Source organism: Sturnus vulgaris (genome assembly GCF_052056855.1).
Source record: "Sturnus vulgaris isolate bStuVul1 chromosome 38 unlocalized genomic scaffold, bStuVul1.hap1 SUPER_38_unloc_1, whole genome shotgun sequence".
NCBI lineage: Eukaryota > Metazoa > Chordata > Aves > Passeriformes > Sturnidae > Sturnus > Sturnus vulgaris.
In genome coordinates this window covers 69150-96856 of record NW_028275902.1, presented here as the reverse complement: position 1 = coordinate 96856, position 27707 = coordinate 69150, and the positions used below count along the sequence as shown (strand labels likewise).

The 27707-nt window shown below is 41.5% G+C and overlaps 2 protein-coding genes across 6 annotated transcripts; one reads left to right on the top strand and one right to left on the bottom strand.

The window, feature by feature from the left end:
- The first annotated feature begins 6067 nt into the window (after positions 1-6067).
- LOC106863335 (uncharacterized) lies at positions 6068-14982 on the top strand. Of its 5 annotated transcripts, none has more exons than XM_088157462.1 (4): positions 6068-6329; positions 8634-8779; positions 8927-9001; positions 10379-14982. In XM_088157462.1, the coding sequence occupies exons 2-4, from the start codon at positions 8746-8748 to the stop codon at positions 12343-12345; spliced, it is 2076 nt and encodes a 691-aa protein (XP_088013588.1). In that variant the 5' UTR covers positions 6068-6329; positions 8634-8745; the 3' UTR covers positions 12346-14982. The 5 variants fall into 5 exon arrangements, 2 of the variants coding, with proteins under 2 accessions (XP_088013588.1, XP_088013587.1); XR_015799728.1 differs by lacking the exon at positions 6068-6329 and having other exon boundaries at positions 6513-8779; positions 10379-12770; positions 13303-14982; XR_015799727.1 differs by lacking the exon at positions 6068-6329 and having other exon boundaries at positions 6513-8779; positions 10379-12770; positions 13134-14982.
- Positions 14983-16604: 1622 nt separating this feature from the next.
- Positions 16605-27495, bottom strand: LOC106863334 (uncharacterized; the record flags this gene model as incomplete). Its single annotated transcript, XM_088157450.1, is given in 6 exon segments — positions 16605-17437; positions 17971-18148; positions 19972-20145; positions 21477-21638; positions 25570-25698; positions 27433-27495. Coding segments are annotated over 6 exon segments (1419 nt in total), but the record flags the coding sequence as incomplete, so codon positions are not given.
- Positions 27496-27707: the final 212 nt, after the last annotated feature.

Here is a 27707-nt window from a genome sequence, read left to right as displayed (position 1 = left end):
TCTTCCGAATCCTCCCTTCTCCTCTTCGGTGCCGGTGCCGGTGCCGGATCCTTCGGATCTCCCCCTCCCTCTCCCCTCCTTCCCCTTCCCCCGGCGTCTCCGTGCGCCCGTTGGTGTTTCTGGAAGTGCAGCGTGGAGTTGAAGCTTTTCCCGCACTCGCCGCACACGTGGGGCCGGCCGCCGGCGTGCGTCCTCTGGTGCCGGTACAGGTGCGACGTCCTGCCGAAACTTTTGCCGCACTCGCCGCACTCGTAGGGCTTCTCGCCCGTGTGAATCCTCTGGTGCCTCTCCCAGTGGGAACTCCATGAAAAACTCTTCCCGCAGTCTCCGCACCGGTACGGCTTCTCGGCGCCCGAGCTTTGCCGGCGCCCCTCGGCCAGGTGGAGCCGTTGGTGCTTCACCAAGGCCGGCGCGTCGCCGAAGCTTTTTCGGCACAGCGAGCACTTGTAAGGCCTCAGGCCCGTGTGGGTGCCTTGGTGGCGCTGGAAATGGAGGATGCTGCCGAAACTGCGGCCGCAGTAGGTGCAGATGTACGAGCGCTCGCCGGCGTGGCCGCGTTGGTGCCGGTAGAGGTGGGAACTCCTGGAGAAGCTCTTGCCGCACTCGCCGCACTCGTACGGCTTCTCGCCGGTGTGAACGCGCCGGTGCCTCAACCAATGGGAGCTCCACCAAAAACCTTTGCCGCAGTCGCCGCAGCGGAACGGCAAATCGCCGGCGCTCGCCGCCGCCGCGCCGCCGCCGCCGCGCCGCGACGCCGGCCCCGAACCGAAATCCGGCGACGACGACGGCGACGACTCCCAACCGAAATCCGGCAACGGCGACGACTCCTCGGCGTCGCCGTGGCCGCGTTGGTGCCGGTAAAGGTTGGAGGAGACGTTGAAGGTTTTGCCGCAGCGGAGGCAGCGGAACGGTTTCTCGCCGGGTGTGGGTGCGCCGGTGTTTGGCGAAATGAGATCGGCAAGCGAAGGTTTTGCCGCACTCGGGGCATCGGTGGCCGGGGCGGTGAAGGGAGAGGCTCTTGAGGTTGGAGAATTTGGGGGCAATCGGGAGATTTTGGGGTTTTTTCCGGGTTTTTCCGGAAGGTTCCGGCGGGACCAGAGGGGTCCGGAGGAAAGTTTCGGGATGAGGAGTCGAAGGTTGGGAGGGAGGAGGGAAAGGGGGGTGGGAATGAAAGGGTCCTGAAGGGGGAAAAAAAATGGGAATTTTTGGGTTTTTTGGGTTTTTTTCGGGGTTTTTGGGGGGGTTTGGAGAGGTTTTGTGGGATTTTTTGGCGTTTTTTTGGGTTTTTTTTCCCTGATTTTTATGGGTTTTTATGCATTTTTTTAGTGGGTTTTTTCACCATTTTTTAGGGATTTTTTCCCCCTATTTTTATGGATTTTTACTCATTTTTTAATGGATTTTTTCATTATTTTTGGTGGCTTTTTCTGCATTTTGGGTGGGTTTTTACTCCATTTTTAATGGATTTTTTCATCATTTTTTGTGGATTTTTTTGCATTTTGAGTGGGTTTTTACTCATTTTTTTAATGGATTTTTTCACCATTTTTTTGTTGATTTTACTCATTTTTTGTGGATTTTTTTGGCATTTTTGGTGGATTGTTTTGCATTTTGAGTGGGATTTTTACTCATTTTTTAATGGATTTTTTCACCACTTTTGTGGATTTTTCTACACGTTTTTATGGATTTAGACTAATTTTTTTAATGGCTTTTTTCACCGTTTTGGTGGATTTTTCTGCATTTTGGGTGGGGTTTTACTCCATTTTTAATGGATTTTTTTCCCATTTTTTGTGTCATTTTCCCCCCCAATTTTTTGGTGGATTTTATGGGATTCATTTATGCGGATTTATGGAATTTATTTATGGGATTTCAAATGGGATTTTTGGGATTTATTTATGGGATTTTTGGGATTTCTTTATGGGATTTTGAATGGGATTTATTGAATTTATTTATGGGATTTTTAATGGGATTTATGGAATTCTTTTATTGGATTTTTAATGGGATTTTTGGTGTTTATTTATGGGATTTTTGGTGTTTATTTATGGGATTTTTTGGGGATTTTTGTATTATTTTATGGGATTTTTAATGGGATTTATGGAATTATTTTATGGGATTTTTAATGGGATTTTTCGGGATTTATTTATGGGATTTTGAATGGGATTTAAGGAATTATTTTATGGGACTTTTAATGGGATTTTTGTGATTTATTTATGGGATTTTTAATGAGATTTATGGGATTTATTTATGGGATTTTTGGGATTTATTTATGGGATTTTTGGGATTTCTTTATGGGATTTTGAATGGGATTTATTGAATTTATTTATGGGATTTTTAATGGGATTTATGGAATTCTTTTATTGGATTTTTAATGGGATTTTTGGTGTTTATTTATGGGATTTTTTTGGGACTTTTAGTATTATTTTATGGGATTTTTAATGGGAATTTTGGGATTTATTTATGGGACTTTGGGGATTTATTTATGGGATTTTTAATGAGATTTATGGGATTTATTTATGAGATTTTTAATGGGATTTATTGAATTTATGTATGGGATTTTTAATGGGATTTAAGGAATTTATTAATGGGATTTTTAATGGGATTTAAGGAATTATTTTATGGGACTTTTAATGGGATTTTTGGGATTTCTTTATGGGATTTTGAATGGGATTTATTGAATTTATTGATGGGATTTTTAATGGGATTTATGCAATATATTTGTGGGATTTTTAATGGAATATTTGGAATTTATTTATGGGATTTTTAATGGGATTTATGGAATTATTTTATGGGACTTTTAATGGGATTTTTGGTGTTTATTTAGGGGATTTTTGGTGTTTATTTAGGGGATTTTTTGGGGACTTTTAGTATTATTTTATGGGATTTTTAATGGGATTTATGGAATTTATTTATGGGATTTATTGAATTTATTTATGGGATTTTTGGGATTTTTTAATGGGATTTTTAATGGGATTTAAGGAATTTATTTATGGGATTTCTAATGGGATTTATTGAATTTATTTATGGGATTTCTAATGGGATTTAAGGAATTTATTTATGGGATTTTTAATGGGATTTAAGGAATTCTTTTATGGGACTTATAATGGGATTTTTGGAATTTATTTATGGGATTTTTAATGGGATTTAAGGAATTTATTTATGGGATTTCTAATGGGATTTATTCAATTTATTTGTGGGACTTTTAATGGGATTTATTAAATTTATTTATGGGATTTTGGGGATTTATTTATTGGGATTTTTAATGGGATTTTTGCGGTTTATTTATGGGATTTTCAAATGGAATTTAAGGAATTATTTTACGGGATTTTTAATGGGATTTATGGAATTATTTTATGGGATTTTTAATAAGATTTTTGGGATTTATTAGTGGGATTTTTAAATGGGATTTAAGGAATTATTGTATGGGATTTCTAATGGGATTTATTGAATTTATGAGATTTTGGAATTAATTTATGGGATTTTAAAATGGGACTTAATGAATTATTTTATGGGATTTTTAATGGTATTTATGGGATTTATTTATGGGATTTATGGAATTATTTTATGGCATTTTTAATGGGATTTATGGAATTTATTTATAGGATTTTTAATGGGATTTAAGGAATTATTTTATGGGACTTTTTAATGGGATTTATTTATGGGATTTCTGGGATTTATATATGGGATTTTTAATTGGATATATTGAATTTATTTACGGGATTTATGGAATTTATGGGATTTTTGGTGTTTATTTATGGGATTTTTAATAAGATTTTTGGGATTTATTTATGGGATTTTAAATGTGATTTACGAAATTTATTTTTGGGACTTTTAATGGGATTTTTGTGATTTATTTCTGGGATTTTTAATGAGATTTATGGAATTATTTTGTGGGATTTTTAATGGGATTTATGGAATTTATTTCTGGGATTTTTAATGGAATTTTTGGGATTTATTTATGAGATTTTTAATGGGATTTAAGGAATTTATTTATGGGATTTTTGAGGATTTATTTATGGGATTTTGGGGATTTATTTTGGGGATTTTTTGGGTTTATTTTTGGGATTTTGGGGTTTATTTATGGGATTTTTGGGGATTTATTTATGGGATTTTTAATGGGATTTAAGGAATTTATTTATGGGATTTTTGGTGTTTATTTATGGGATTTTAAATGTGATTTATGAAATTTATTTTTGGGATTTCGGGGTTTATTTATGGGATTTTTAATGGAATTTTTGGGATTTATTTATGGGATTTTGGGGGTTTATTTTGGGGATTTTTGGGGTTTATTTTTGGGATTTTGGGGATTGATTTTTGGGATTTTGGGGATTTTTCCCTCTTTTCCCAAACTCACCCTGGATTCCGTTGGGATTTTCCTCCTCCTCTTCTTCCTCATCCCCAAAAATCACTTCCGGCTCCTCCTCCTCCTCCTCCTCCTCCTCCTCCCAGGGATCCATGGAAAAAATCCTGGAAAATGAAAAATAAGAACTAAAAATTAAAATTAAAAATAAAAATAAAAATGCAAAATAATACAAATACAAATAAAAATATAAATGTAAATAAAAATAAAAATAAAAATGCAAAATAATAAAAATAAAAATAAAAATAAAAATAAAAATAAAATAAAAATAAAAATAAAAATAAAAATAAAAATTCCGGCCTCTATACCCCCCCCCAAAAAAAATTCCAGGCCCTAAAATTCCAGGAATTAAAGCACCCCAAAATTCCCCATTTTTCATTAATTAACCCCCCCAAAATTCCCATTTTTTTCATTAATTAAACCCCCCAAAAATCCCATTTTTCCATTAATTAACCCCCCCCCAAAATCTCAATTTTTCCACTAATTACCCCCCCCTAAAATCTCCATTTTCCCCTTAATTAACCCCCCCAAAATTCTCATTTTTCCCTTAATTAAAGCACCCAAAAATCGCATTTTTCCATTAATTAACCCCCCCAAAATCCGCATTTTCCCCTTAATTAAAGAACCAAAAAAATCGCATTTTTTTTCATTAATTAATCCCCCCAAAATCCCCATTTTTCCATTAATTAAACCCCCCCAAAATCCCATTTTTCCATTAATTAAACCACGAAAAAATCCCATTTTTCCATTAATTAACCCCCCCCAAAATCCGCATTTCCCCCTTAATTAAAGCACGAAAAAAATCCCATTTTTTCCATTAATTAATCCCCCCAAAATCTCATTTTTCCATTAATTAAAGCACGAAAAAATCGCATTTTTCCATTAATTAACCCCCCCCAAAATCTCATTTTTCCATTAATTAAACCACAAAAAAATCTCATTTTTCCATTAATTAACCCCCCCCAAAAATCCCCATTTTTCCATTAATTAAAGCACGAAAAAAATCCCCATTTTGCCCTTAATTAAAGCACGAAAAAATCGCATTTTTCCATTAATTAACCCCCCCAATATCCGCATTTCCCCCTTAATTAAAGCACGAAAAAAATCCCATTTTTTCCATTAATTAATCCCCCAAAATCCCCATTTTTCCATTAATTAACCCCCCCAAAATCCGCATTTTCCCCTTAATTAAAGCACGAAAAAATCCCATTTTTCCATTAATTAAACCACAAAAAAATCCCATTTTTCCATTAATTAAACCACAAAAAAATCGCATTTTTCCCTTAATTAACCCCCAAAAATTCCCATTTTTCCCCCCGAACCCCCCCGGGCCGATTCCCCACCCAAAAAAATTCCCAAAATCCCCCCAAAAAAATTCCCCCCAAAATTTCCCCTCCCCCACCCCACCGGGACAAAGCCGCGGCGTCTCCGCCTCCCCTCCCCCACCCCCAAATTCCCAAAAAAAAAAAAAAAAAAAAAAATTCAGGAATTTCCCCTCCCCCACCCACCCTTAAATCCGATTTTTTTTTCCCCCCTTTTTTTAAAAAAAAAAAAATCAAAATTTTTTTTTTTTTCCTTTTTCTTCCCGGATTTTTTTTTTTTTTCCCCCTCCGATCTCTTGTTCCGGTTTTTTTTTTTTTTTTTTTTTCTCCTCCCTCTCATTTTTTTTTTTTTTTTTCGCCGAATTCCCGGATTTTTGATTTTTTTATTTATTTATTTTTATAATTTATTTTTTTTTTTTATTTTTTTTTGTCCCAACCTCTTCCTGTGTGTTCTGCGATCACGGAGCCGACGTGCAACACCCTCCCCTCCCCCTCCATTTTTCCCAAATTTTATTTAATTCATTTTTTTTTTTTTTTAAACCCCCAAACCCCCCTTTTCCCACCCCTAAAAAAAAAAAAAATCCCCTTTTAATTAAATTTATTTATTCTTTTATTATTTTATCCCTCTCCCTCAACGCTGTTCCAGCTTTTTCCAGGTAATTAAATTGAATTTATTTTCATTTTTTTAACCCAAAAAAAATTAAAAAAAAAAACCCAAAACGTCCTCACCTGACCGCGCCCCTCCGACGACAACAACAACAACAAAAAATTAAATTAATTAAAATTATTAAAAAAAAAAAAAAATAATAAAAAGGGGGGAGGAGGAGGAGGAGGAGAAGAGGAAGAAAAAAAAAAAAAAAAAAAATTCCCAGCAATCCCCCCTCGGATTTTTAACCCTTCCAATTCCAGGATTTTTTTTTTTTTTTTTTTTCCGCCTTCCCCCATTCCCAAATCCGCTTTTTATTTTTTATTTTTTTACCCCCAAAATTCGCCGGTTTTTGGGTGTTTTTTTTTTTATTCGGATTTTTCCTTCTCCTCGGAGCCCCGGATTGTGCGACTCCATTTTTATTCCGATTTTATTCGTTTTTATTCCGATTTTATTCATTTTTAATCCGATTTTTTCCCGTTTTTTCCCCATTTTTTATCGCGATTTTCGGGTTTTTCATCCATTTCCCCATCCCTGATTTTATCCCCCCTTTTATTCCCGTTTTTTTTTTTTTTTTGTTTTCTTATTTCCCTTTTTTCCCCCCTTTTTTATTCCCATTTTCCTCGCGGTCTTTCCCTCTTTTATTTCCCATTTTTCCCTTTTTTTTCCCCCCCTTTTCCCCCTTTTTATTCCCATTTTTCCCCCCCTTTTTTCCCTTTTTTCCCCCATTTTTCCCCACCTTTTTTTTCCTTTTTATTTTCCTTTTTATTCCTGATTTTTCCCCCTTTCTTTTCCCATTCCCCCCCTTTTTATTCCCATTTTCCCCCTTTTTATTCCCATTTCCCCCCATTTTATTCCCATTTTTTCCCTTTTTATTCCCATTTTATTCCACTTTTTATTCCCCTTTATTCCCCCTTTTATTCCCATTTTTCCCCTTTTTATTCCCATTTTTTCCCATTTTTTTCTCCTTTTTATTCCCATTTTTCCCTCTTTTTATTCCAATTTTTTCCCCTTTTTATTCCCATTTTTATTCCTATCCCCCCCCCTTTTTTATTCCCATTTTATTCCCATTTTTAATTTTTAATTTTTTTTTTTAAATCCCACCACCCTCCATTCAAAAATTTTTTTTTTTTAATTTTTAAATTTTTTTTTAACCCTTTCACTCCCTGGATTTTTTTTTTCCTCCATGGAAACCCCAAATCCTTCTTTAAACCCTTCCCAAAATTTGGAAAATCGGGATTAAGGGTGGGAATAAAGGTGGGAATTTTTTTTTTAATTTTTTTTTTTTTTTTAGAGTCTCTGACCCCCCCAAAAATTCCTAAAATAATTCCCAAAAAAATTTCCCCCCAAAAATTCCCTAAAAAAAATTTTCCCCAAAAAAATTCCCTAAAAAAAAAAAAAAATTTCCCTTAAAAACTCCCTAAAAAAATTCCCTAAAAAAAAAAAATTCCCTAAAAAAAGTTCCCTTAAAAAATTCCCTAAAAAAATAAAATTCCCTAAAAAAAGTTCCCTTAAAAAATTCCCTAAAAAATTCCCCCCCAAAAAAATTCCCTTTAAAAAAAATTCCTTAAAAAAATTCCCAAAAAAATTCCCCAAAAAAATTCCCCAAAAAATCCCCCCTAAAAAAATTCCCCCCAAAAAATAAAATTCCCTTTAAAAATCCCCCCTTAAAAAATAAAAATTAAAAAATCCCAAATATGAAAAAAAACCCCCAAAATTTCAGAATTTTTTTTTCCCTTCCTCCAGGATCCCCAAATTTTTTTCCCTAAAAAAAAAATCCCAAAAAATCCCCCAAAAAATCCCCTAAAAAAAAATAAAATTCCCTTTAAAAATCTCCTCTTAAAAAATAAAAATTAAAAAATCCCAAATATGAAAAAAAAAACCCAAAATTTATGAATTTTTTTTTTCCTTCCTCCAGGATCCCCAAATTTTTTTTCCCTAAAAAAAAAAAAATTCCCTGAAAAAATTCCCAAAAAATCCCCAAAAAAATTCCCTAAAAAAAAAATAAAATTCCCTTTAAAAATCTCCCCTTAAAAAATAAAAATTAAAAAATCCCAAATATGAAAAAAAAACCACCCAAAATTTATGAAATTTTTTTTCCCCTTCCTCCAGGATCCCCAAATTTTTGTTCCCTAAAAAAAAAAAATTCCCCAAAAATCCCCCAAAAAATTCCCTTAAAAAAATAAAATTCCCTTTAAAAATCCCTTTAAAATTCCCTTTAAAAATCCCCCCTTAAAAAATAAAAATTAAAAAATCCCAAATATGAAAAAAAAAACCCCAAAATTTAAGAATTTTTTTTTTTCCCTTCTTCCAGGAACCCCAAAATCCCACCCGGAGCCGCTGGAATTCCAAGGATTTGGGAAAAATTTTTTTTCCCAAAAAATAAAATTAAAAAAAAAAATAGAAAATTAAAAAAAAATTAAAAAATGCAGGAGAGCTACGAGAGCGTCATTTCCTTGGGTAAGGCCCCCAAAATTCTTGGATTTTTCCTTTATTTGGGAACCCTAAAAATTGAAATTAATTAATTTTTTTTTTTAAATTAATTCGTATTTAATCGATAGAGCTTTTAATTAATCGCGTTTTTAATTAATTTTTTTAATTAATTAGCCGAGGAGATCGCCATCAGTTGGCCGCGCATCACCGCCTTCGCCGAATCGCACCGGAGACGAGGCCTCGGCGCCGGTGAGTCCGCGGAGACCGACGGGGCTTGGTCAAGGTGGGGGTGGCATCTTCCAGTTGGCCAACTCAACCAAGACGGGGTTGGGATCTTCCAGTTGGCCAAGGGGGGGTTGGGATCTTCCAGTTGGCCAAGGTGGGGGTGGGATCTTCCAGTTGGCCAAGACTGGCCAAGACGAGGTTGGGATCTTCCAGTTGGCCAAGAGGGGGTTGGGATCTTCCAGTTGGTTAAGGGGGGGTTGGGATCTTCCAGTTGGCCAAAATGGGGTTGGGATCTTCCAGTTGGTCAACCCAACCTAGAAATGGGTTTGGGATCTTCCCATTGGCCAACGGGGTTTGGCCAAGACGGGGTTGGGATCTTCCAGTTGGCCAACTCAACCATGAGAGGGTTTGAGATCTTCCAGTTGGCCAATCCAACCTAGAATGGGTTTGAGATCTTCCAGTTGGCCAAGACGGGGTTGGGATCTTCCAGTTGGCCATCCAACCATGAGAGGGTTTGGGATCTTCCAGTTGGTCAACAGGGCTTGGCCAAGACAGGGTTGGCATCTTCCAGTTGGCCAAGATTGGGGTGGAATCTTCCAGTTGGCCAAGACGGGGTTGGGATCTTCCAGTTGGCCAAAATGGGGTTTGGGATCTTCCAGTTGGTCAACCCAACCTAGAATGGGTTTGAGCTCTTCCAGTTGGTTAAGACGGGGTTGGGGATCTTCCAGTTGGCCAACAAGACCAAGAAAAGGTTTGGGATCTTTCAGTTGGTCAACGGGGTTTGGCCAAGACGGGGTTGGGATCTTCCAGTTGGTCAACTCAACCATGAGAGGTTTTGGGATCTTCCAGTTGGCCAACCCAACCTAGAATGGGTTTGGGATCTTCCAGTTGGTCAACGGGGCTTGGCCAAGACAGGGTTGGCATCTTCCAGTTGGCCAAGATTGGGGTGGGATCTTTCAGTTGGCTGAGATTGGCCAAGACAGGGTTGGGGATCTTCCAGTTGGCCAAAATGGGGTTTGGGATCTTCCAGTTGATCAACCCAACCTAGAATGAGTTTGGGATCTTCCAGTTGGCCAAGACAGGGTTGGGATCTTCCAGTTGGCCAACCCAACCAAGAGAGGGTTTGGGCCCCAAAATCCCCCCCAAACCCCAAAAACTTCCCCCCAAAAAAACCCCAAATCCATCCCAGGACCCCAAAAATTCCCCAAAAAACCCCAAACCCTCCCAAAAAAACCCCAAATCCATCCCAGGACCCCAAAAATTTCCCCAAAAAACCCCAAACCCTCCCAAAAAAATCCCCAAACCCCATCCCAGAACCCCAAAATTTCCCAAAATCCCCCCAAAAACTTTCCCCAAAACCCCCCAAACCCACCCCAGGCCCCCCTTTCTCCCCCCCTGCAGACGCCGCCCCGGCCTCTCCGACCGCCCGCGCCGAGGCCTCGCCTCCTCCGGACCCTTTGGAAAAACCCGAAATTCCGGCCACCCCCAAACCCCCGGCGAGCCCCGAAACTCCGGAACCGGAACGCGGATCCCTCCGAACGCCACCGAAACGCCCGGGCAAAGCCAAAAAATTCCGGTGCCGCGACTGCGGCAAAGCTTTGGCGTCGCCCAAACGGCGCCGAGGCGGCTCCGAGCGGCCCCACAAATGCCACGAGTGCGGCAAGAGTTGGCGCTCGAGCGTCGATCCGGCGCCTCGCCGGCGCGGCGGCGCCGATCCCTACGAATGTCCCGACTGCGGGAAAGCCTCGTCGCCGGCGCGGCAGCGACGGAGCCGGGGCGGCGTCGCGGCGCCGTGCCGGTGCGGGGTCTGCGGGAAGAATTTCCCGGCGGCTTCGGCGTTGGCGAAACACCAAAAGCTTCACGCCGAGGAGAAACCGTACAAATGCGGCGATTGCGGCAAAGGCTTCAACTGGAATTCCCACCTGGAGCGGCACCGGAGGATTCACACCGGCGAGAAACCCTACGAGTGCGCCGAGTGCGGCAAGAGCTTCTCTTGGAGCTCCCATTTGGATCGGCATCGCCGAACCCACGCCGCGGTGGCGACGGCGGCGGCGATGCCGGAACGCGGCGGGCGTTGCGCCGAGTGCGGCGAGGAGGAGCCGAAAAACGCCCAAACCGCCCCGAACCGGCGCGAGCTGGCGGAGAAACCGCACAAATGCGGCGAATGCGGGAAGAGTTTCGGCGCCGCGGCGGCGTTGGCGCAGCACCGGCGAGGCCACGCTCCCGGCAAACCTTACGAGTGCCGGGAATGCGGGAAAAGTTTTTCTTGGAGTTCCCACTTGGATCGGCACCGCAGGATCCACGTCGGGGACAAACCTTTCCGCTGCGGCAGCTGCGGCAAAAGTTTCTCCCAAAGCTCCCATTTGGAGCGGCACCGGAAAATCCATCGGGAGCCGTGCCGGGAATGCGGCAAAACCGGGAAAGGGAGCGGGAGAAACTTCCAGAAACGCCGGCGGGTTTTGGGGGAGGAGAAATGTGGGGAGTGCGGGAAGAATGAGGGGGAGGATTTGGGGTTCGGGGCGGGTTTGGGGTCGGGGTTGGGTTTGGGTTCGGGTTTGGGTTCGGGTTTGGGGTCGGGTTCGGATTTGGGTTCGGATTTAAAGGACGGAGCGACTCAAACGTGCCGGAAGCCTCACGCCTGCCCCGAGTGCGGCAAAACCTTCGGCCAGAACTCGGCGCTGGCCAAGCACCGGCGCACGCACACGGGCGAGAAACCCCACGCGTGCCACGAGTGCGGCAAAACCTTCGGCGTCCGCTCCAACCTGGTCAAACACCAACGGACTCACCTGGGCGACAAACCTTACAAATGCCCCGAGTGCTCCAAAGGTTTCATCCAAAAATCCGACCTCACCAAGCACCGCCGCATGCACACCGGCGAGAAACCCTACAAGTGCCGCGAGTGCGGCAAACGCTTCAGCGTCTCCTCCAACCTCATCAAGCACCAGCGCATCCACCGCGGCGACAAACCCTTCCAGTGCGCCGAGTGCGGCAAGAGCTTCATCCAGAAATCCGAGCTCACCATCCACCGGCGCGTGCACACCGGCGAGAAGCCCTACGAGTGCCGCGACTGCGGCAAACGCTTCAGCCGCAGCTCCCACCTCAACCGGCACCGGCGCACCCACGCCGCCGCCGGCAGAACCGACGAGGCCGGCGCCGCTTCCGGCGCCGTCGGTTCCGGCGTCGTCGCCGTCGTCGGTTCCGGCGTCGTCGCCGCGTCCTCGTCGCCGTCGGTTCCGGCGCCGGCGGCTTTGGCGTTCCCGGCGTTCCCGGGTTCCTCGGCGGTGCCGGCGCCGTTGGAGCTGCCGTGGGCGTTGGCGTTGCCGGGTCGGGCGTTGCCGGGTTTTCCGGCGGGGTCGGTGGGTAATTAGCGTGTGGTGGGTGTGTGGGGGAGGGGGGGGGGTTGTTAATTAATGAGGGTTGGGTTTGGTCGTTAATGAGGTTGGGGGATGGGGGATTGCCAGCGTTCCGTGGTTCCCGGCATTCCCAGTGCTCCCAGTGCTCCCAGTGCCCAACTGGGATTGGCCAACGCCAAAACCCAACCTTGGCTTGGTCCCATTCAATGTTCATGGGTAATTAAGGTTCTCTAATTAATTAGGGATGGATTCATTCATTAATTAAGTGGAGGTGAAGAATTCCCATCATTCCATGGTTCCCAGTGCTCCCAGTGCTCCCAGTGCCCAACTGGGATTGGCCAACGCCAAAACCCAACCTTGGCTTGGTCCCATTCAATGTTCATGGGTAATTAAGGATCTCTAATTAATTAGGGATGGATTCATTCATTAATTAAGTGGAGGTGAAGAATTCCCATCATTCCATGGTTCCCAGTGCTCCCAGTGCTCCCAGTGCCCAACTGGGATTGGCCAACGCCAAAACCCAACCTTGGGTTTGGCCTCCATTGACTCCCATTGACTTCTGATTACTAATTAACAATCACTAATTAATTAGGGATGGATTAATTCATTAATTAAGTGGGGAGGTGAAGAATTCCCATCATTCCATGGTTCCCAGTGCTCCCAGCATTCCCAGTGCTCCCAGTGCCCAACTGGGATTGGCCAACGCCAAAACCCAACCTTGGATTGGTCCCATTCCATTTTCCTGTCTAATTAACAATCTCTAATTAATTAGGGATGATTTCATTAATTAATTAAGTGGGGAGGTGAAGAATTCCCATCATTCCATGGTTCCCAGCGCTCCCAGTGCCCAACTGGGATTGGTCGACTCCAAAACCCAACCTTGGCTTGGTCTCCATTGGTTCCCATTGAATTCTGGTTACTAATTAAGGTTCTGTAATTAATTAGGGGTGAATTCATTAATTAAGTGGGGAGGTGAAGAATTCCCATCATTCCATGGTTCCCAGTGCTCCCAGTGCCCAACTGGGATTGGTCGACCCCAAAAATTCCGAAATCGGCGCCGTCGTTTTTTTTTTTTTTCGGGAATTTTGGGATTTTTTAAATTTTATTTTATTTTTTTTAGGGATTTTTAAAAAATTTTTTTGGGTGGGAAAAAGAAAAAAAAAATTTGGGATTTTCCCCAGGGTGGGAGAGGGAAAAAATGGGAAAAAGAGGGAGAGGAAAAATGAAAAATAAAAATGAAAAAAAAGGGAAAAGATTCCAGGAAAAAATGGGAATTGAGGCTGGAAATGATTTTTTTTTTTTTTTTTTAATATTGGAAATAAAAAAAAAAAGGGAAAAACGGGGAATTGTGGGATTTGGGAGGATTTTGATGGGGAATGGATAAAAAATTGGGGAAAATGATGGAAAAATGAAGGAAAAAATGTGGGAAATGATGGGAAAATAAAGGAAATTATGGGAAAATAAATAAAATTATGGAAAAAAAAAAAGTGTGTGAAAATAATGGGAAATGTGGAAAAATGTGGGAAAATAAAGGAAAATTATGGAAAAATAAAGAAAAAAATTAAAAAATTAAATTAAAAATTAAAAAAAAATTAAATTATGGAAAATAAATTAAATTATGGAAAATAAATTAAATTAAATTAAATTATGGAAAAATTTGGGAAATGGGGGAAAAAAATGGGGAAAAATTGATGGAAAAAAATGAAATAAAAATGTGGGAAGAAATGGAAAAAAATCAGAAAAATGTGGGAAAAACGTGGAAATGGGAAAAGTGGGAAAAAGAATGGAAAATGAAGGAAAATTATTAAAAAAAATCCAAAAAAATTTGGATTATCCCTAAAAAAAAAAAAAAAAAAAAAAAAAGGGGAAAACACAAAAAAATTCCTAAAAAATTTGGAATAATCCCTAAAATAATAAAGAGAAAATTAAAAAAAATTCCTAAAAAAATTTGAATTATCCTAAAAAAAAATAAAGGGGAGGAAAATGAAGATTTGAAAAACCAGAATTACAACAAGAATTAATTTTATTGATATCAACAATTTTTTTTGGGGGGGGGGGGATTTTTTTTTTTTTTTTTCCCCCCCAAATTCCCAAATTTTTGAAATTTCTTGGAATTCCGGAGAGGAGGGAGGGAGGAATTTTGGGGATTTTTTTTTTTAATTTTTTGGGATTTTTTTTTAGGATTTTTGGGGGATTTTTTGGGGATTTTTCAGGAATTTTTTGGGATTTTTTTTGCACTTTTTTGGGGGATTTTTTTTTATTTTTTTGGGATTTTTTTAAAATTTTTTGGGATTTTTTTTGGCCATTTTTGGGGGATTTTTTAAATTTTTTTTTTTTTTTTTTTTGGTGGGATTTTTTTGGGATTGTTTTGGGATTTTTTTTTAAATTTTTGGGGATTTTGGGGGGATTTTGGGGGGAATTTTTTTTTTATTTTTTGGGATTTTTTTTTTATTATTTTTTGGGATTTTTTTTGGATTTTTGAGATTTTTTTTGGAGAGTTTTTTGAGGGAAAAAAAAATCCACAAAAATTCCCGGGGCTGCCTCGAACCGGGGGATTCTCATTCACAGCCCCTCCCCCTAAAATCCCAAAATTCCCCCCAAAAATTCCCCCAAAAATTCCCAAAAAATCCCCAAAAAATCACAAAAAATTATTTTCTAGAATTTTGTGGGATTTCCTTGGGAATTTTGAGATTTTTCCAGGAATTTTTTTAAATTTTCCAGGAATTTTTTAGGATTTTTGTGGGATTTCCTTGGGATTTTCCAGGAATTTTTTTTGGGGGGGGGGGGGGGATTTTCTTGAGATTTCCCTGGAAAATTTTAATTATTTTTATTATTTTCTACAATTTTTATGAAATTCCCTTGGAATTATCCTCCAAGAATTTCTCAATCCCTCCCAGAACTCCGGCTGGGAATTCCAAGATTTCCAACCCCTCCCACCAAAAAACAAACAAACAAAAAAAAATCCCCAAAAAACCCAAAGAAGAAACAAAAACCCCCAAAAAACGCCCCCAAAAATCCCCAAAAAACCCCAAAAAAGAAAAAAAACAAAAAACAAAAAACCCCAAAAAGAAAAAAAACCAAAAGAGAAACAAAACCCCCCCCAAAACCAAAAAAAATCCTAAAAAACCCCCAAAAAACAAACCACAAAAAACCCCGAAAAAAATCCCCAAAACCCCAAAAAATCCCCCAAAAACCCCCAAAAATCCCCCAAAAATCCCCCCAAATCCCCCCAAAACCCCCAAAAATCCCCAAAAGTCCACCAAAAAAAACCCCAAAAATCCCCAAACCCAAAAATCCCAAAAAATCCCCCCAAAACCCCCAAAAATCCCCCAAAAAACCAAAAAAATCCCCCCAAAAACCTCAAAAAAACCCCCAAAAAATCCCCCCAAATCCCCCCAAAAAATCCCCCCCCCAAAAACCCAAAAAAAATCCCAAAAAATCCCCCAAAAATCCCCAAAAATCCCACCCCCAAAATCCCCCAAAATCCCCAAAAAACCCCCAAAAAACTCAAAAAATCCCCCCCAAAAACCCCAAAAAAATTCCCCAAAATCCCCAAAAAACCCCCAAAAAATCCCCCCCCAAAACCCCCCAAAACCCCAAAAACCCCCCAAAAATCCCCAAAAAAACCCAAAAATCCCCCAAAAATCCCAAAAAAATCCCCCGCCAAAAAACCAAAAGAGAAACAAAAAAATCCCCCAAAAAATCAAAAAAAAAAATCCCCCAAATCCCCAAAAAGTCCCCAAAAAATCCCCCAAAAAACCAAAAAATCCCCCCCAAAAATCCCCCCAAAAAACCCCCAAAAAACCCCAAAAATCCCCAAAAAATCCCCGAAAATCCCAAAAATTCCAAAAAAAATCCCAAAAAACCCCAAAAAATCCCCAAAAATCCCCAAAAAATCCCCCCAAAAAATCCCTAAAAAAATCCCAAAAAATCCCCAAAAATCCCCCAAAAACCCCAAAAAATCCCCCAAAAACCCAAAAAATCTCTAAAAAAATCCCAAAAATCCCCAAAAAATCCCCCCAAAAAATCCCCCCAAAACCCCAAAAAACACAAAAAAATCCCCCCAAAAAATCCCCGAAAATCCCAAAAATTCCCAAAAAAATCCCAAAAAATCCCCAGAAACCCCCCAAAAAATCCCCAAAAAATCCCCAAAAATCCCCAAAAAACCCAAAAAACCCCCCAAAAAATCCCAAAAAAATCCCCCCAAACCCCCCAAAAAATCCCCAAAAAATCCCCAAAAACCCCCCAAAAAATCCCCCAAAAATCCCCAAAAATTCCCCAAAAAAATCCCCAAAAATCCCCAAAAAATCCCCAAAAATCCCAAAAAATCCCAGAACCCAAACAAATAAAATAAAAATAAAAATAAAAATCAAAAATCCAAAAATCCCAATAAATCAGAGGCTGAGGCTGCGGCGATGCCCAAAATGGCGCCGTTTTTCCCTCCCCTCCCCCAACTCTTCGCTGTTGAGGCTGAGAGCGTCGGGAATTCCCGAAATTCCCGAAATTCCCGAAATTCCCGACAAACGTTCCAGGGAATCGAATTTGGGAAGGTCGGAGGAGAAACTTTGTAAACTCAGCACCGACAGCGAATCCCCGGCATCGGAAATTCCCGAAATTTCTCCGGGAATTCCCGAAATTTCTCCGGGAATTTCTCCGGGAATTTCTCCGGGAATTTCTCCCGGAATTTCATGGATTTGTCCAGGAATTCTGGAGATTTCTCTGGGAATTCCACGAATTTCTTCAGGGATTTCTCTAAGAATTCCAGGAATTCTGGGAATTTCTTGTGGAATTCTGGGAATTTCTCCGGGAATTTCTCCAGGAATTCTGGGAATTTCTCCAGGAATTCTGGGAATTTCTCTGGGAATTCCAGGGATTTCTCCAGGAATTCCAGAAACTTCTTCAGGAGTTTTATGGATTTCTCCAGGAATTCTGGGAATTTCTCCGGGAATTCTGGGAATTTCTCCGGGAATTCTGGGAATTTCTTCTGAAATTCCGGGAATTTCGCCAGGAATTCTGGGGATTTCTCCGGGAATTTTATGGATCTTTCCTGGAATTCGGGGGATTTCTCCAGGGATTTTATGGATTTCTCCTGGAATTTTGGGGATTTCTTCGGGAATTTCTCCAGGAATTCTGGGAATTCTGGGCGTTTCTCCTGGAATTTTATGGATTTCTCCGGGAATTCCAGCAACTTCTCCAGGAATTTTACGGATTGCGCCAGGAATTCTGGGAATTTCTCCAGGAATTCCATGGATTTCTCGGGGAATTTCTCCAGGAATTCCGGGAATTTCTCCAGGAATTCCAGGAATTCTGCTTTCCCCAGGAATTTCTCCCGAACTTTTATGGATTTCACCCGAAATTCCAGGAATTTCTCCGGGAGTTCTGCCGATTTCTCCCGAATTTTGGGAATTTCCGCAGGAATTTTATGGATTTCTCCCGGAATTTTGGGAATTTCTCCAGGAATTTTGGGAATTTCTCCAGGAATTTTATGGATTTCTCCAGGAATTTTGGGAATTTCCCCGGGAATTCTGGGAATTTCTCCGCCCGTCCCGTCGGGAATCGCCGCAACTTCACCGGGAATTCCGGAAATTTCTGCCGGAATTCCGGGAATTTCTCCGGGAATTTCGTTTTTGGGGGTTCCACCACCCCCCTCCTCAGCCCCCAGGGGGTTTTCCCGGGTTTTTTTTTTCCGGAGGATTCTCTGGAATCTGCGGGCGTGGATTTCCTCGCTGATCTGCTCCAGGTTCCGAAGGGCAACGGAATAACGGAGCTTGGCCTGAGCCACGGCCGATTCCAGGGAATTCACCCGGGATTTGTGTTCCTTGGGGGAAAAAAAAAAAGAAAAAAAAAAAAAAAAATTTGGGATTCGGGAAAAAAAATTCCCGAAATTTCGTGGAATTTCCTAAAAAAATCCCGGTGAAAATCGGTGAAAATTTGGCGAAAATTTGGGTAAAAATCGATTAAAAAAAAATAAAATTTTGTGTTTATTTCTCTCACCCCCCAAAAAATTCCTAAAAATTCCCAGTGCTCCAAACTGGTCCCAGTGATCCTCTCCCAGTATTCCCAGTGCTCCCAGTTACCCTCCAGTCCCTCCCAGTATTCCCAGTACTTCCAAGATTTTCTCAAATCTTTCTTTCCCAGTGCTCCCAGTGCTCCCAGTTCCCTCTAATCCCATTCCCAGGGCCCAAACTGGTCCCAGTGACCCTCTTCCAGTATTCCCAGTCCCTCCCAGTGCTCCCTGTTACCCTCCCAGTCCCTCCCAGTATTCCCAGTACTTCCAAGATTTTCCCAAATCTTTCTTTCCCAGTGCTCCCAGTGCTCCCAGTTCCCTTTAATTCCATTCCCAGTGCTCCCAGTTCCCCCAGTATCCACTCTATCCCATTCCCAGTGCTCCAAACTGATCCCAGTCCCTCCCAGTGCTCCCAGTGCTCCCAGTTCCCTCTAATCCCACTCCCAGTGCCCGAAACCGATCCCAATCCCTCTCCCAGTCCCTCCCAGTGCTCCCAGTTACCCCAGTATCCACTCTAATCCCATTCCTACCACTCCAAACTGGTCCCAATCCCTCTCCCAGTCCCTCCCAGTCCCTCCCAGTGCTCCCAGTACCTCGAGCCTGAGGTTGAGCTGTGCCTTCATCTCGAAGTAGGGCCGGCTGCCAGTGCCCCAAACTGATCCCAATCCCTCTCCCAGTCCCTCCCAGTGTTCCCAGTTCCCTCTAATCCCACTCACAGTGCCCCAAACTGATCTCAACCCCTCTCCCAGTGCTCCCAGTCCCTCCCAGTTCCCCCAGTATCCACTCAAATCCCATTCCCAGTGCCCGAAACCGATCCCAATCCCTCTCCCAGTCCCTCCCAGTGCTCCCAGTTCCCCCAGTATCCACTCTAATCTAAATCCTACTGCTCTAAACCAGTCTCAATCCCTCTCCCAGTCCCTCCCAGTCCCTCCCAGTGCTCCCAGTATCCACTCTAACCCCATTCCCAGTGCTCCCAGTGCCCTCTAATCCCATTCTCATTGCCCAAAACTCATCCCAATCCCTCTCCCAGTCCCTCCCAGTCCCTCCCAGTGCTCCCAGTACCTCGAGCCGGAGGTTGAGCTGTGCCTTCATCCCGAAGTAGGGCCAGCTGCCAGTGCCCCAAACTGATCCCAGTCCCTCCCAGTGCTCCCAGTTCCCTCTAATCCCATTCCCACTGCTCCAAATTGATCCCAATCCCTCTCCCAGTCCCTCCCAGTCCCTCCCAGTGCTCCCAGTACCTCCAGTCTGAGATTGAGCTGTGCCTTCATCTCGAAGTAGGGCCGGCTCCTACTGGTCCCAGTGCCCCAAACTGATCCCAGTCCCTCCCAGTTCCCCCAGTACCCACTCAAATCCCATTCCCAGTGCTCCAAACCGATCCCAATCCTTCCCCCAGTCCCTCCCAGTGCTCCCAGTACCTCGAGCCTGAGGTTGAGCTGGGCCTTCATCTCGAAGTAGGGCCGGCTCCCAGTGCCCCAAACTGATCCCAGTCCCTCCCAGTGCTCCCAGTGCTCCCAATTCCCTTTAACCCCACTCCCAGTGCTCCCAGTGCCCTCTAATCCCACTCCCAGTGCCCGAAACTGATCCCAGTCCCTCTCCCAGTCCCCTCCCCAGTTGCTCCCAGTCCCTCCCAGTACCTCGAGCCGGAGGTTGAGCTGTGCCTTCATCTCGAAGTAGGGCCGGCTGCGGGCGATGTCGCGCCTCAGGGATTTCTGGAGCCTCTGCACGTCGGCCTCGGCCTGGTGGCAGCGCCGGGTGACGGCGCGGTGCTCGCGCTCGCTGCTCAGCCGCTCCTGCTCCGCCTCGTTCACCTCGAGGGGAAAAAATAAAAAAAAAATAAAATACAATCACAAAAAAATATTTAAAGAATGTTCCTGAAAAAAGATTTTTTTCTCAAGGAAAAAAAAAAATATTCTGGTTTTTTTTGTTTTTTTGTTTTTTTTTTAATCCGACGGAATTCGAAAATCGCCCGGGTTTGATACGGAGAGGGCTCGGGGTTCAAGGTGGAATTCCAAGATTTATTTTCCCGCCTAAAATTCCCAGATTTATTTTCCCCCCAAAGTTTTCAGGTTTATTTTCTCAAAATTCTCGATTTTTCACCCCCCCCGAAATTCCCGATTTTTTTTTTTCCCCAAAATTCCCAATTTTTCCCCCATAATTCCCAATTTTTTTCCCCAAAATTCCCTTTTTTTACCCCCTAAAACCCTCAATTTTTCCCCATAATTCCCAATTTTTTCCCCATAATTCCCTCATTTTTCCCCCCAAATCCCCAATTTTTTCCCCCATAATTCCCAATTTTTTTCCCTAGAATTCACGATTTTTCCCCCAAAATCCCCAATTTTTTCCCCATAATTCCCTCATTTCTTCCCAAAATTCCCTCATTTTTTCCCCCAAAATCCCCAATTTTTTCCCCATAATTCCCTCGTTTTTTCCCAAAATTCCCTCATTTTTTCCCCCAAAATCCCCAAATTTTTCCCCCATAATTCCCAATTTTTTCCCCATAATTTCCTTGTTTTTTCCCCCAAAACTCCCAATTTTTTTCCCAAAATACCCAATTTTCCCCCCAAAATTCCCTCAATTTTTCCCCGAAAAATCCCCATTTTTCCCCATAATTCCCTCATTTTTCCCCCAAATTTCCCCAAATTTTTTCCCGTAGAATCCCCAATTTCTTCCCCAAAAATTCCCAATTTTTCCCTGAAAACTCCCAATTTTTCCCCCAAAATTCCCTCATTTTTTCTCTGAAACTTCCCATTTTTTCTCCAAAAATTCCCAATTTTTCCCCCAAAATTCCCTCATTTTTTCTCCAAAAATCCCCATTTTTTCTCCAAAAATTCCCAATTTTTCCCCCAAAATTCCCTCATTTTTTCTCCAAAAATCCCCATTTTTTCTCCAAAAATTCCCAATTTTTCCCCCAAAATTCCCTCATCTTTTCTCCAAAAATCCCCATTTTTTCTCCAAAAATTCCCAATTTTTCCCCCATAATTCCCTCCTTTTTCCCCCCAAAATCCCCAATTTTTTCCCCCAAAACTCCCATTTTTTCTCCAAAAATTCCCAATTTTTCCCCCATAATTCCCCAATTTTTCCCCCAAAATTCCCCGAATTTTTTTCCCCAAAATCCCCAATTTTTCCCCGATTTTCCCACCTTCCTGGTGGCGTGGTTCAGCATCTCCTGCCAGGTGGGGTCCAGGCGATTTTTGGCCGAGCCCAGGCCCTGCTCTGCCACCAGAACCATTTCCCTGGCGGCGTTGTGCATCCCCACGGCGCGCTCGTAACGCAGCGCCGCCCGCTGAGTCTCCTGCTGGGCCTGGAGCAAGTTAAATTAAAATTAAAATTAAAATTAAAATTAAAATTAATATTGGGGAGTTATGGGGATTTTTCGGGATTTTTCGGGGATTTTTTCGGTGAATTTTTCTGATTTTTTTGGATTTTTTAGGATTTTTTTGGGATTTTTTTGGGATTTTTCGGTGATTTTTTAGGATTTTTTTGGGGACTTTATCAGGATTTTTTGGGATTTTTTGGTGAATTTTTGGGATTATTCGGAGATTTTTTCGGTGAATTTTGGGGATTTTTTTCGTGAATTTTTGGGATTTTTTGGGGATTTTTTGGGGATTTTTTGGGAATTTTTTTGTGAATTTTCGGGATTTTTTGGGGATTTTTTCAGGATTTTTGGTGAATTTTCTGGGGATTTTTTGTGGAATTTTTTGAGATTTTTCGGGGATTTTTTGGTGAATTTTTGGGATTTTTCAGGGATTTTTTGGGGGGATTGGAAGGTTCAGCGCTCGTAACGCAGCGCCGCCCGCTGAGTCTCCTGCTGGGCCTGAAATAAAATTAAAATTTAAATTAAATTAATATTGGGAAGTTATCAGGGAGTTATGGGGATTTTTTGGGATTTTTTTGGGATTTTTTGGGATTTTTTGGGGATTTTTTGGTGATTTTTTAGGATTTTTTTGGGGATTTTATCAAGATTTTTTGGTGAATTTTTGGGATTTTTCGGAGATTTTTTCGGTGAATTTTGGGGATTTTTTTCGTGAATTTTTGGGATTTTTTGGGGATTTTTCGCGATTTCTTGGGGAATTTTTCGGAGATTTTTTGGGATTTTTTGGTGAATTTTTGGGATTTTTCGGGGATTTTTTCAGTGAATTTTTGGGATTTTTCGGTGAATTTTTCAGGATTTTTCGGAGATTTTTTCGGTGAATTTTTTGGATTTTTCGGTGAATTTTTGCGATTTTTCGGGGATTTTTTTGGTGAATTTTTCTTTTTTTTTTTTTTTATTTATTTGGATTTTTTCGGTGAATTTTTGGGGATTTATTTGGGATTTTTTGGGATTTTTCGGGGATTTTTTCGGTGAATTTTTGGGATCTTTTCAGGGATTTTTTGGGCATTTTTTGGGATTTTTTTTTTATTTTTTCGGTGAATTTTTGGGTGAGTTTTTGAGATTTTTCAGAGATTTTTTCGGTGAATTTTTGGGATTTTTTTGTGAATTTTTGGGATTTTTCGGGGATTTTTTCAGAGAATTTTTGGGATTTTTCAGTGAATTTTTCGGGATTTTTCGGTGATTTTTTGGGAATTATTTGGTGAATTTTGGGGATTTTTCGGGGATTTTTTCAGGATTTTTCGGTGAATTTTTCTGGTTTTTTGGGGATTTTTTGGGGATTTTTTCGGGCATTTTTGGGGGAATTTTTCGGGATTTTTTGGGGGGATTGGAAGGTTCAGCGCTCGTAACGCAGCGCCGCGCACTGAGTCTCCTGCTGGGCCTGCAATAAATTAAATTAAAATTAAAATTAAAATTAAAATTAAAATTAATATTGGGGAGTTATGGGCATTTTTTGGGATTTTTCGGGGATTTTTTTGGTGAATTTTTCTGATTTTTTTGGACTTTTTTGGATTTTTTTGGGATTTTATTCAGGATTTTTTGGTGAATTTATGGTGAATTTTTGGGATTTTTTCAGTGCATTTTTGGGATTTTTTCAGTGAATTTTTGGGATTTTTTGGTGAATTTTTGGGATTTTTCGGGGATTTTTTCGGTGAATTTTTGGGATTTTTGGGGGATTTTTCGCGATTTCTTGGGGAATTTTTCAGGATTTTTGGGGGATTTTTGGGGGATTTTTTGGTGAATTTTTGGTGAATTTTCTGGGATTTTTTGGGGAATTTTTTGAGATTTTTCGGGGATTTTTTGGTGAATTTTTGGGATTTTTCAGGGATTTTTTGGGGGGATTTGAAGGTTCAGCGCTCGTAACGCAGCGCCGCGCGCTGAGTCTCCTGCTGGGCCTGAAATAAATTAAAATTAAAATTAAATTAATATTGGGAAGTTATCAGGGAGTTATGGGGATTTTTTGGGGATTTTTTGGGGATTCTTTGGGATTTCTTTGGGATTTTTCGGTGAATTTTTGGTGAATTTTTTGGGATTTTTCAGGGATTTTTTCGGTGAATTTTTCTGATTTTTTTGGATTTTTTAGGATTTTTTTGGGATTTTATTCAGGATTTTTTGGTGAATTTATAGTGAATTTTTGGGATTTTTTCAGTGAATTTTTGGGGATTTTAAAAATTTTTTTGGATTTTTTCGGTGAATTTTTGGTGAATTTTCAGGATTTTTCGGGGATTTTTTTCAGCGAATTTTTGGGTTTTTTTAAATTTTTTTGGATTTTTTTGGTGAATTTTTGGGTGAACTTTTGGGATTTTTGGGGGATTTTTTCAGTGAATTTTTGGGATTTTTCAGTGAATTTTTGGGATTTTTCGGGGCATTTTTGGGGTTTTTTAAAAATTTTTTTTTATTTTTTGGTGAATTTTTGGGTGAATTTCTGAGATTTTTCGGGGATTTTTTCAGTGAATTTTTGGGATTTTTCGGGGAATTTTTGGGATTTTTCGGTGAATTTTTGGGGACTTTTTGGAATTTTTTGGGAATTTTTTCAGATGTTTTCAGTGAATTTTTGGTGAATTTGTCGGGGATTTTTTTCAGTAAATTTTTCGGGGTTTTTCCGGTTTTTTTGGACTTTTTTCGGGATCTTTTCGGTGAATTTTTGGGATTTTTCAGGCAATTTTTCACCTTTCTGGGGGGAATTTTTCGTGGAATTTTTGGTGATTTTTCGGGATTTTTTCAGTGAATTTGGAGAATTTTTTGTGATTTTTTTGGGGGAATTTTTGGGAATTTTTTTGGATTTTTTGGGGGAATTTATGACATTTTTTAGAGAATTTTTTGGGATTTTTTTCCCCATTTTTCCTCCGATTTTCTCCATTTTTTCCCACATTTTTCCCCCGTATTTTCCCCATTTCTCCACCGATTTTCTCCTTTTTTTTTGTTTTTTTTTCCCAACTTCCCCATTTTTCCCCCCATTTCCCCCTCACCTCCTTGGCTCTCCTCCTGGCCTCGTAGTGGATGGAAATTCCCATTTTTTCCCATTTTTCCTCCAATTTTTCCCATTTTTTCCCCATTTTTCCAGCAATTTTCTCCATTTATTCCCCATTTTTTTTTCCATTTTTTCCCATTTTTTCCTCCAATTTTTCCCCAATTTTTCCCATTTTTTCCTCCAATTTTCTCCATTTTTTCCCCATTTTTTCCCAATTTTTCCACCGATTTTCTCCTTTTGTTTTCCGATTTTTTCCCTATTTTTTCCCCATTTTTCTTCCAATTTTCACCTTTTTTTTTGCATTTTTCCCCATTTTTTCCCCCAATTTTTCATCCATTTTTTTCCATTTTTTCCCCATTTTTTTCCCATTTTTCCTCCAATTTTTCCCATTTTTTCCCCATTTTTCCACCGATTTTCTCCATTTTTTTCCATTTTTTTCCCCATTTTTTCCCCATTTCTCCACCGATTTTCTCCTTTTTTTTTCCAATTTTTTTCCCATTTTTTCCCCATTTTTCTTCCAATTTTCTCCATTTTTTCCCATTTTTCCCCCCATTTTTCATCCATTTTTTTCCTTTTTTCCCCATTTTTTCTCCATTTTTTTCCCCATTTTTCCTCCGATTTTCTCCTTTTTTTTTCCGATTTTTCCCTATTTTTTCCCAATTTTTCCACCAATTTTCTCCATTTTTTTCCTTTTTTTCCCTATTTTTTCTCCAATTTTTTTCCTTTTTTTCCCCCATTTTTTCCCCATTTTTCCTCCGATTTTCTCCTTTTTTTTTCCAATTCTTTCCCGATTTTTTCCCCATTTCTCCACCGATTTTCTCCATTTTTTTTTTATTTTTCCCCATTTTTTTTTTCCCAATTTCCCCATTTTTTCCCCCATTTCCCCCTCACCTCCTTGGCTCTCCTCCTGGCCTCGTAGTAGGGCCGGGCTCTGTCGATGCAGGTTCCCAGCTGGGATCCCTGGGAATTCAATTTCCGGGCGGATTCCGAGAGCACGCGGCGATAGCGGCACCGGGCGGCCTGGGGAGACACAATCAAACTGGTTTGGACTGGTTTGGACTGGTTCGGAATGGTTTGGGATGGTTTCGAATGGTTTGGGATGGGAAAACCAGTTTGGGATTGGTTTGGACTGGTTTGGACTGGTTTGGACTGGTTTGGACTGGTTTGGGATGGGAAAACCAGTTTGGACTGGTTTGGACTGGTTTGGAATGGTTTGGGACTGGGAAACCAGTTTGGGACTGGTTTGGGATGGTTTGGACTGGTTCGGAATGGTTGGGACTGGTTTGGACTGGTTTGGAATGGTTTTGGACTGGTTTGGAATGGTTTGGACTGGTTTGGACTGGTTTGGACTGGTTTGGGATGGGAAAACCAGTTTGGACTGGTTTGGACTGGTTTGGGACTGGGAAACCAGTTTGGACTGGTTTGGAATGGTTCGGAATGGTTTGGGATGGTTTGGACTGGTTTGGAATGGTTTGGACTGGTTTGGGATGGTTTGGACTGGTTTGGGATGGTTTGGGACTGGGAACCAGTTTGTGACTGGTTTGGAATGGTTTGGGACTGGTTTGGACTGGTTTGGACTGGTTTGGGATGGGAAAACCAGTTTGGGACTGGTTCGGAATGGTTTGGACTGGTTTGGGACTGGGAAACCAGTTTGGGACTGGTTTGGGATGGTTTGGACTGGTTCGGAATGGTTGGGACTGGTTTGGACTGGTTTGGAATGGTTTTGGACTGGTTTGGAATGGTTTGGACTGGTTTGGACTGGTTTGGAATGGTTTGGAATGGTTTGGAATGGTTTGGGACTGGTTTGGGATGGTTTGGACTGGTTTGGACTGGTTTGGGATGGGAAAACCAGTTTGGGATTGGTTTGGACTGGTTTGGGATGGTTTGGACTGGTTCGGAATGGTTGGGACTGGTTTGGACTGGTTTGGAATGGTTTGGACTGGTTTGGAAGGGTTTGGGATTGGAAACCAGTTTGGGACTCGTTTGGAATGGGAAAACCAGTTTGGGACTGGGAAACCAGTTTGGGACTGGTTTGGACTGGTTTGGAATGGTTTGGACTGGTTTGGGATGGTTTGGACTGGTTTGGACTGGTTTGGGATGGGAAAACCAGTTTGGGATTGGTTTGGACTGGTTTGGACTGGTTTGGACTGGTTTGGGATGGTTTGGAATGGTTTGGACTGGTTTGGACTGGTTTGGGATGGTTTGGAATGGTTTGGAATGGTTTGGGATGGTTTGGACTGAATTGGACTGGTTTGGAATGGGAAAACCAGTTTGGGACTGGTTTGGACTGGTTTGGGATGGTTTGGGACTGGGAAACCAGTTTGGGACTGGTTTGGACTGGTTTGGGACTGGTTTGGAATGGTTTGGACTGGTTTGGGATGGTTTGGACTGGTTTGGAATGGTTTGGAATTGGAAACCAGTTTGGGACTGGTTTGGGATGGTTTGGGATGGTTTGGACTGGTTTGGAATGGTTTGGACTGGGAAAAGATTGGGAACCAGTTTGGGACTGGTTTGGGACTGGTAAAACCAGTTTATTCCAGTTACCTCCCAGCTCATCCCAGTCCATCCGAATCCATTCCCAGTCCCGCCCAGTGTGTCCCAGTTTATCCCAGTCCATCCCAGTTTGTCCCAGTCCGTCCCAGTTTATCCCAGTTTATCCCAGTTTATCCCAGTCCATCCCAGTTTATCCCAGTCCATCCCAGTCTGTCCCAGTTTATCCCAGTTTATCCCAGTCCATCCCAGTTCCCCACTCACATCCAGCTCCATTTCTCCTCTGTTGATTTCAGCGTTGGCCTCGTTCAGGTGCTCGAGCTCCTCCTGAAAACCCCAAAATTTGGGATAAAAAAACCAAAATTTGGGAAAAAAATCCCCCCAAAATTCCCAAAATTTGGATTAAACCAAAAATTGGGAAAAAAAAACCCAAAAATTTGGGATAAAAAACGAAAAAATCCCGAAATTTGGGGAAAAAAAATCCCCAAAATTTGGGATAAAAAAAACCCCAAAATTCCCAAAATTTGGATTAAGCCAAA

Bases quoted from the DNA above. Each gene is read 5' to 3' on its own strand.
- LOC106863335 (XM_088157462.1), top strand. From the start codon at position 8,746: ATGCAGGAGAGCTACGAGAGCGTCATTTCCTTGG. The intron at 8,780-8,926 runs GTAAGGCCCCCA...TTAATTAATTAG, and splicing joins CGAGAGCGTCATTTCCTTGG to CCGAGGAGATCGCCATCAGT. The intron at 9,002-10,378 runs GTGAGTCCGCGG...CCCCCCCTGCAG, and splicing joins GAGACGAGGCCTCGGCGCCG to ACGCCGCCCCGGCCTCTCCG.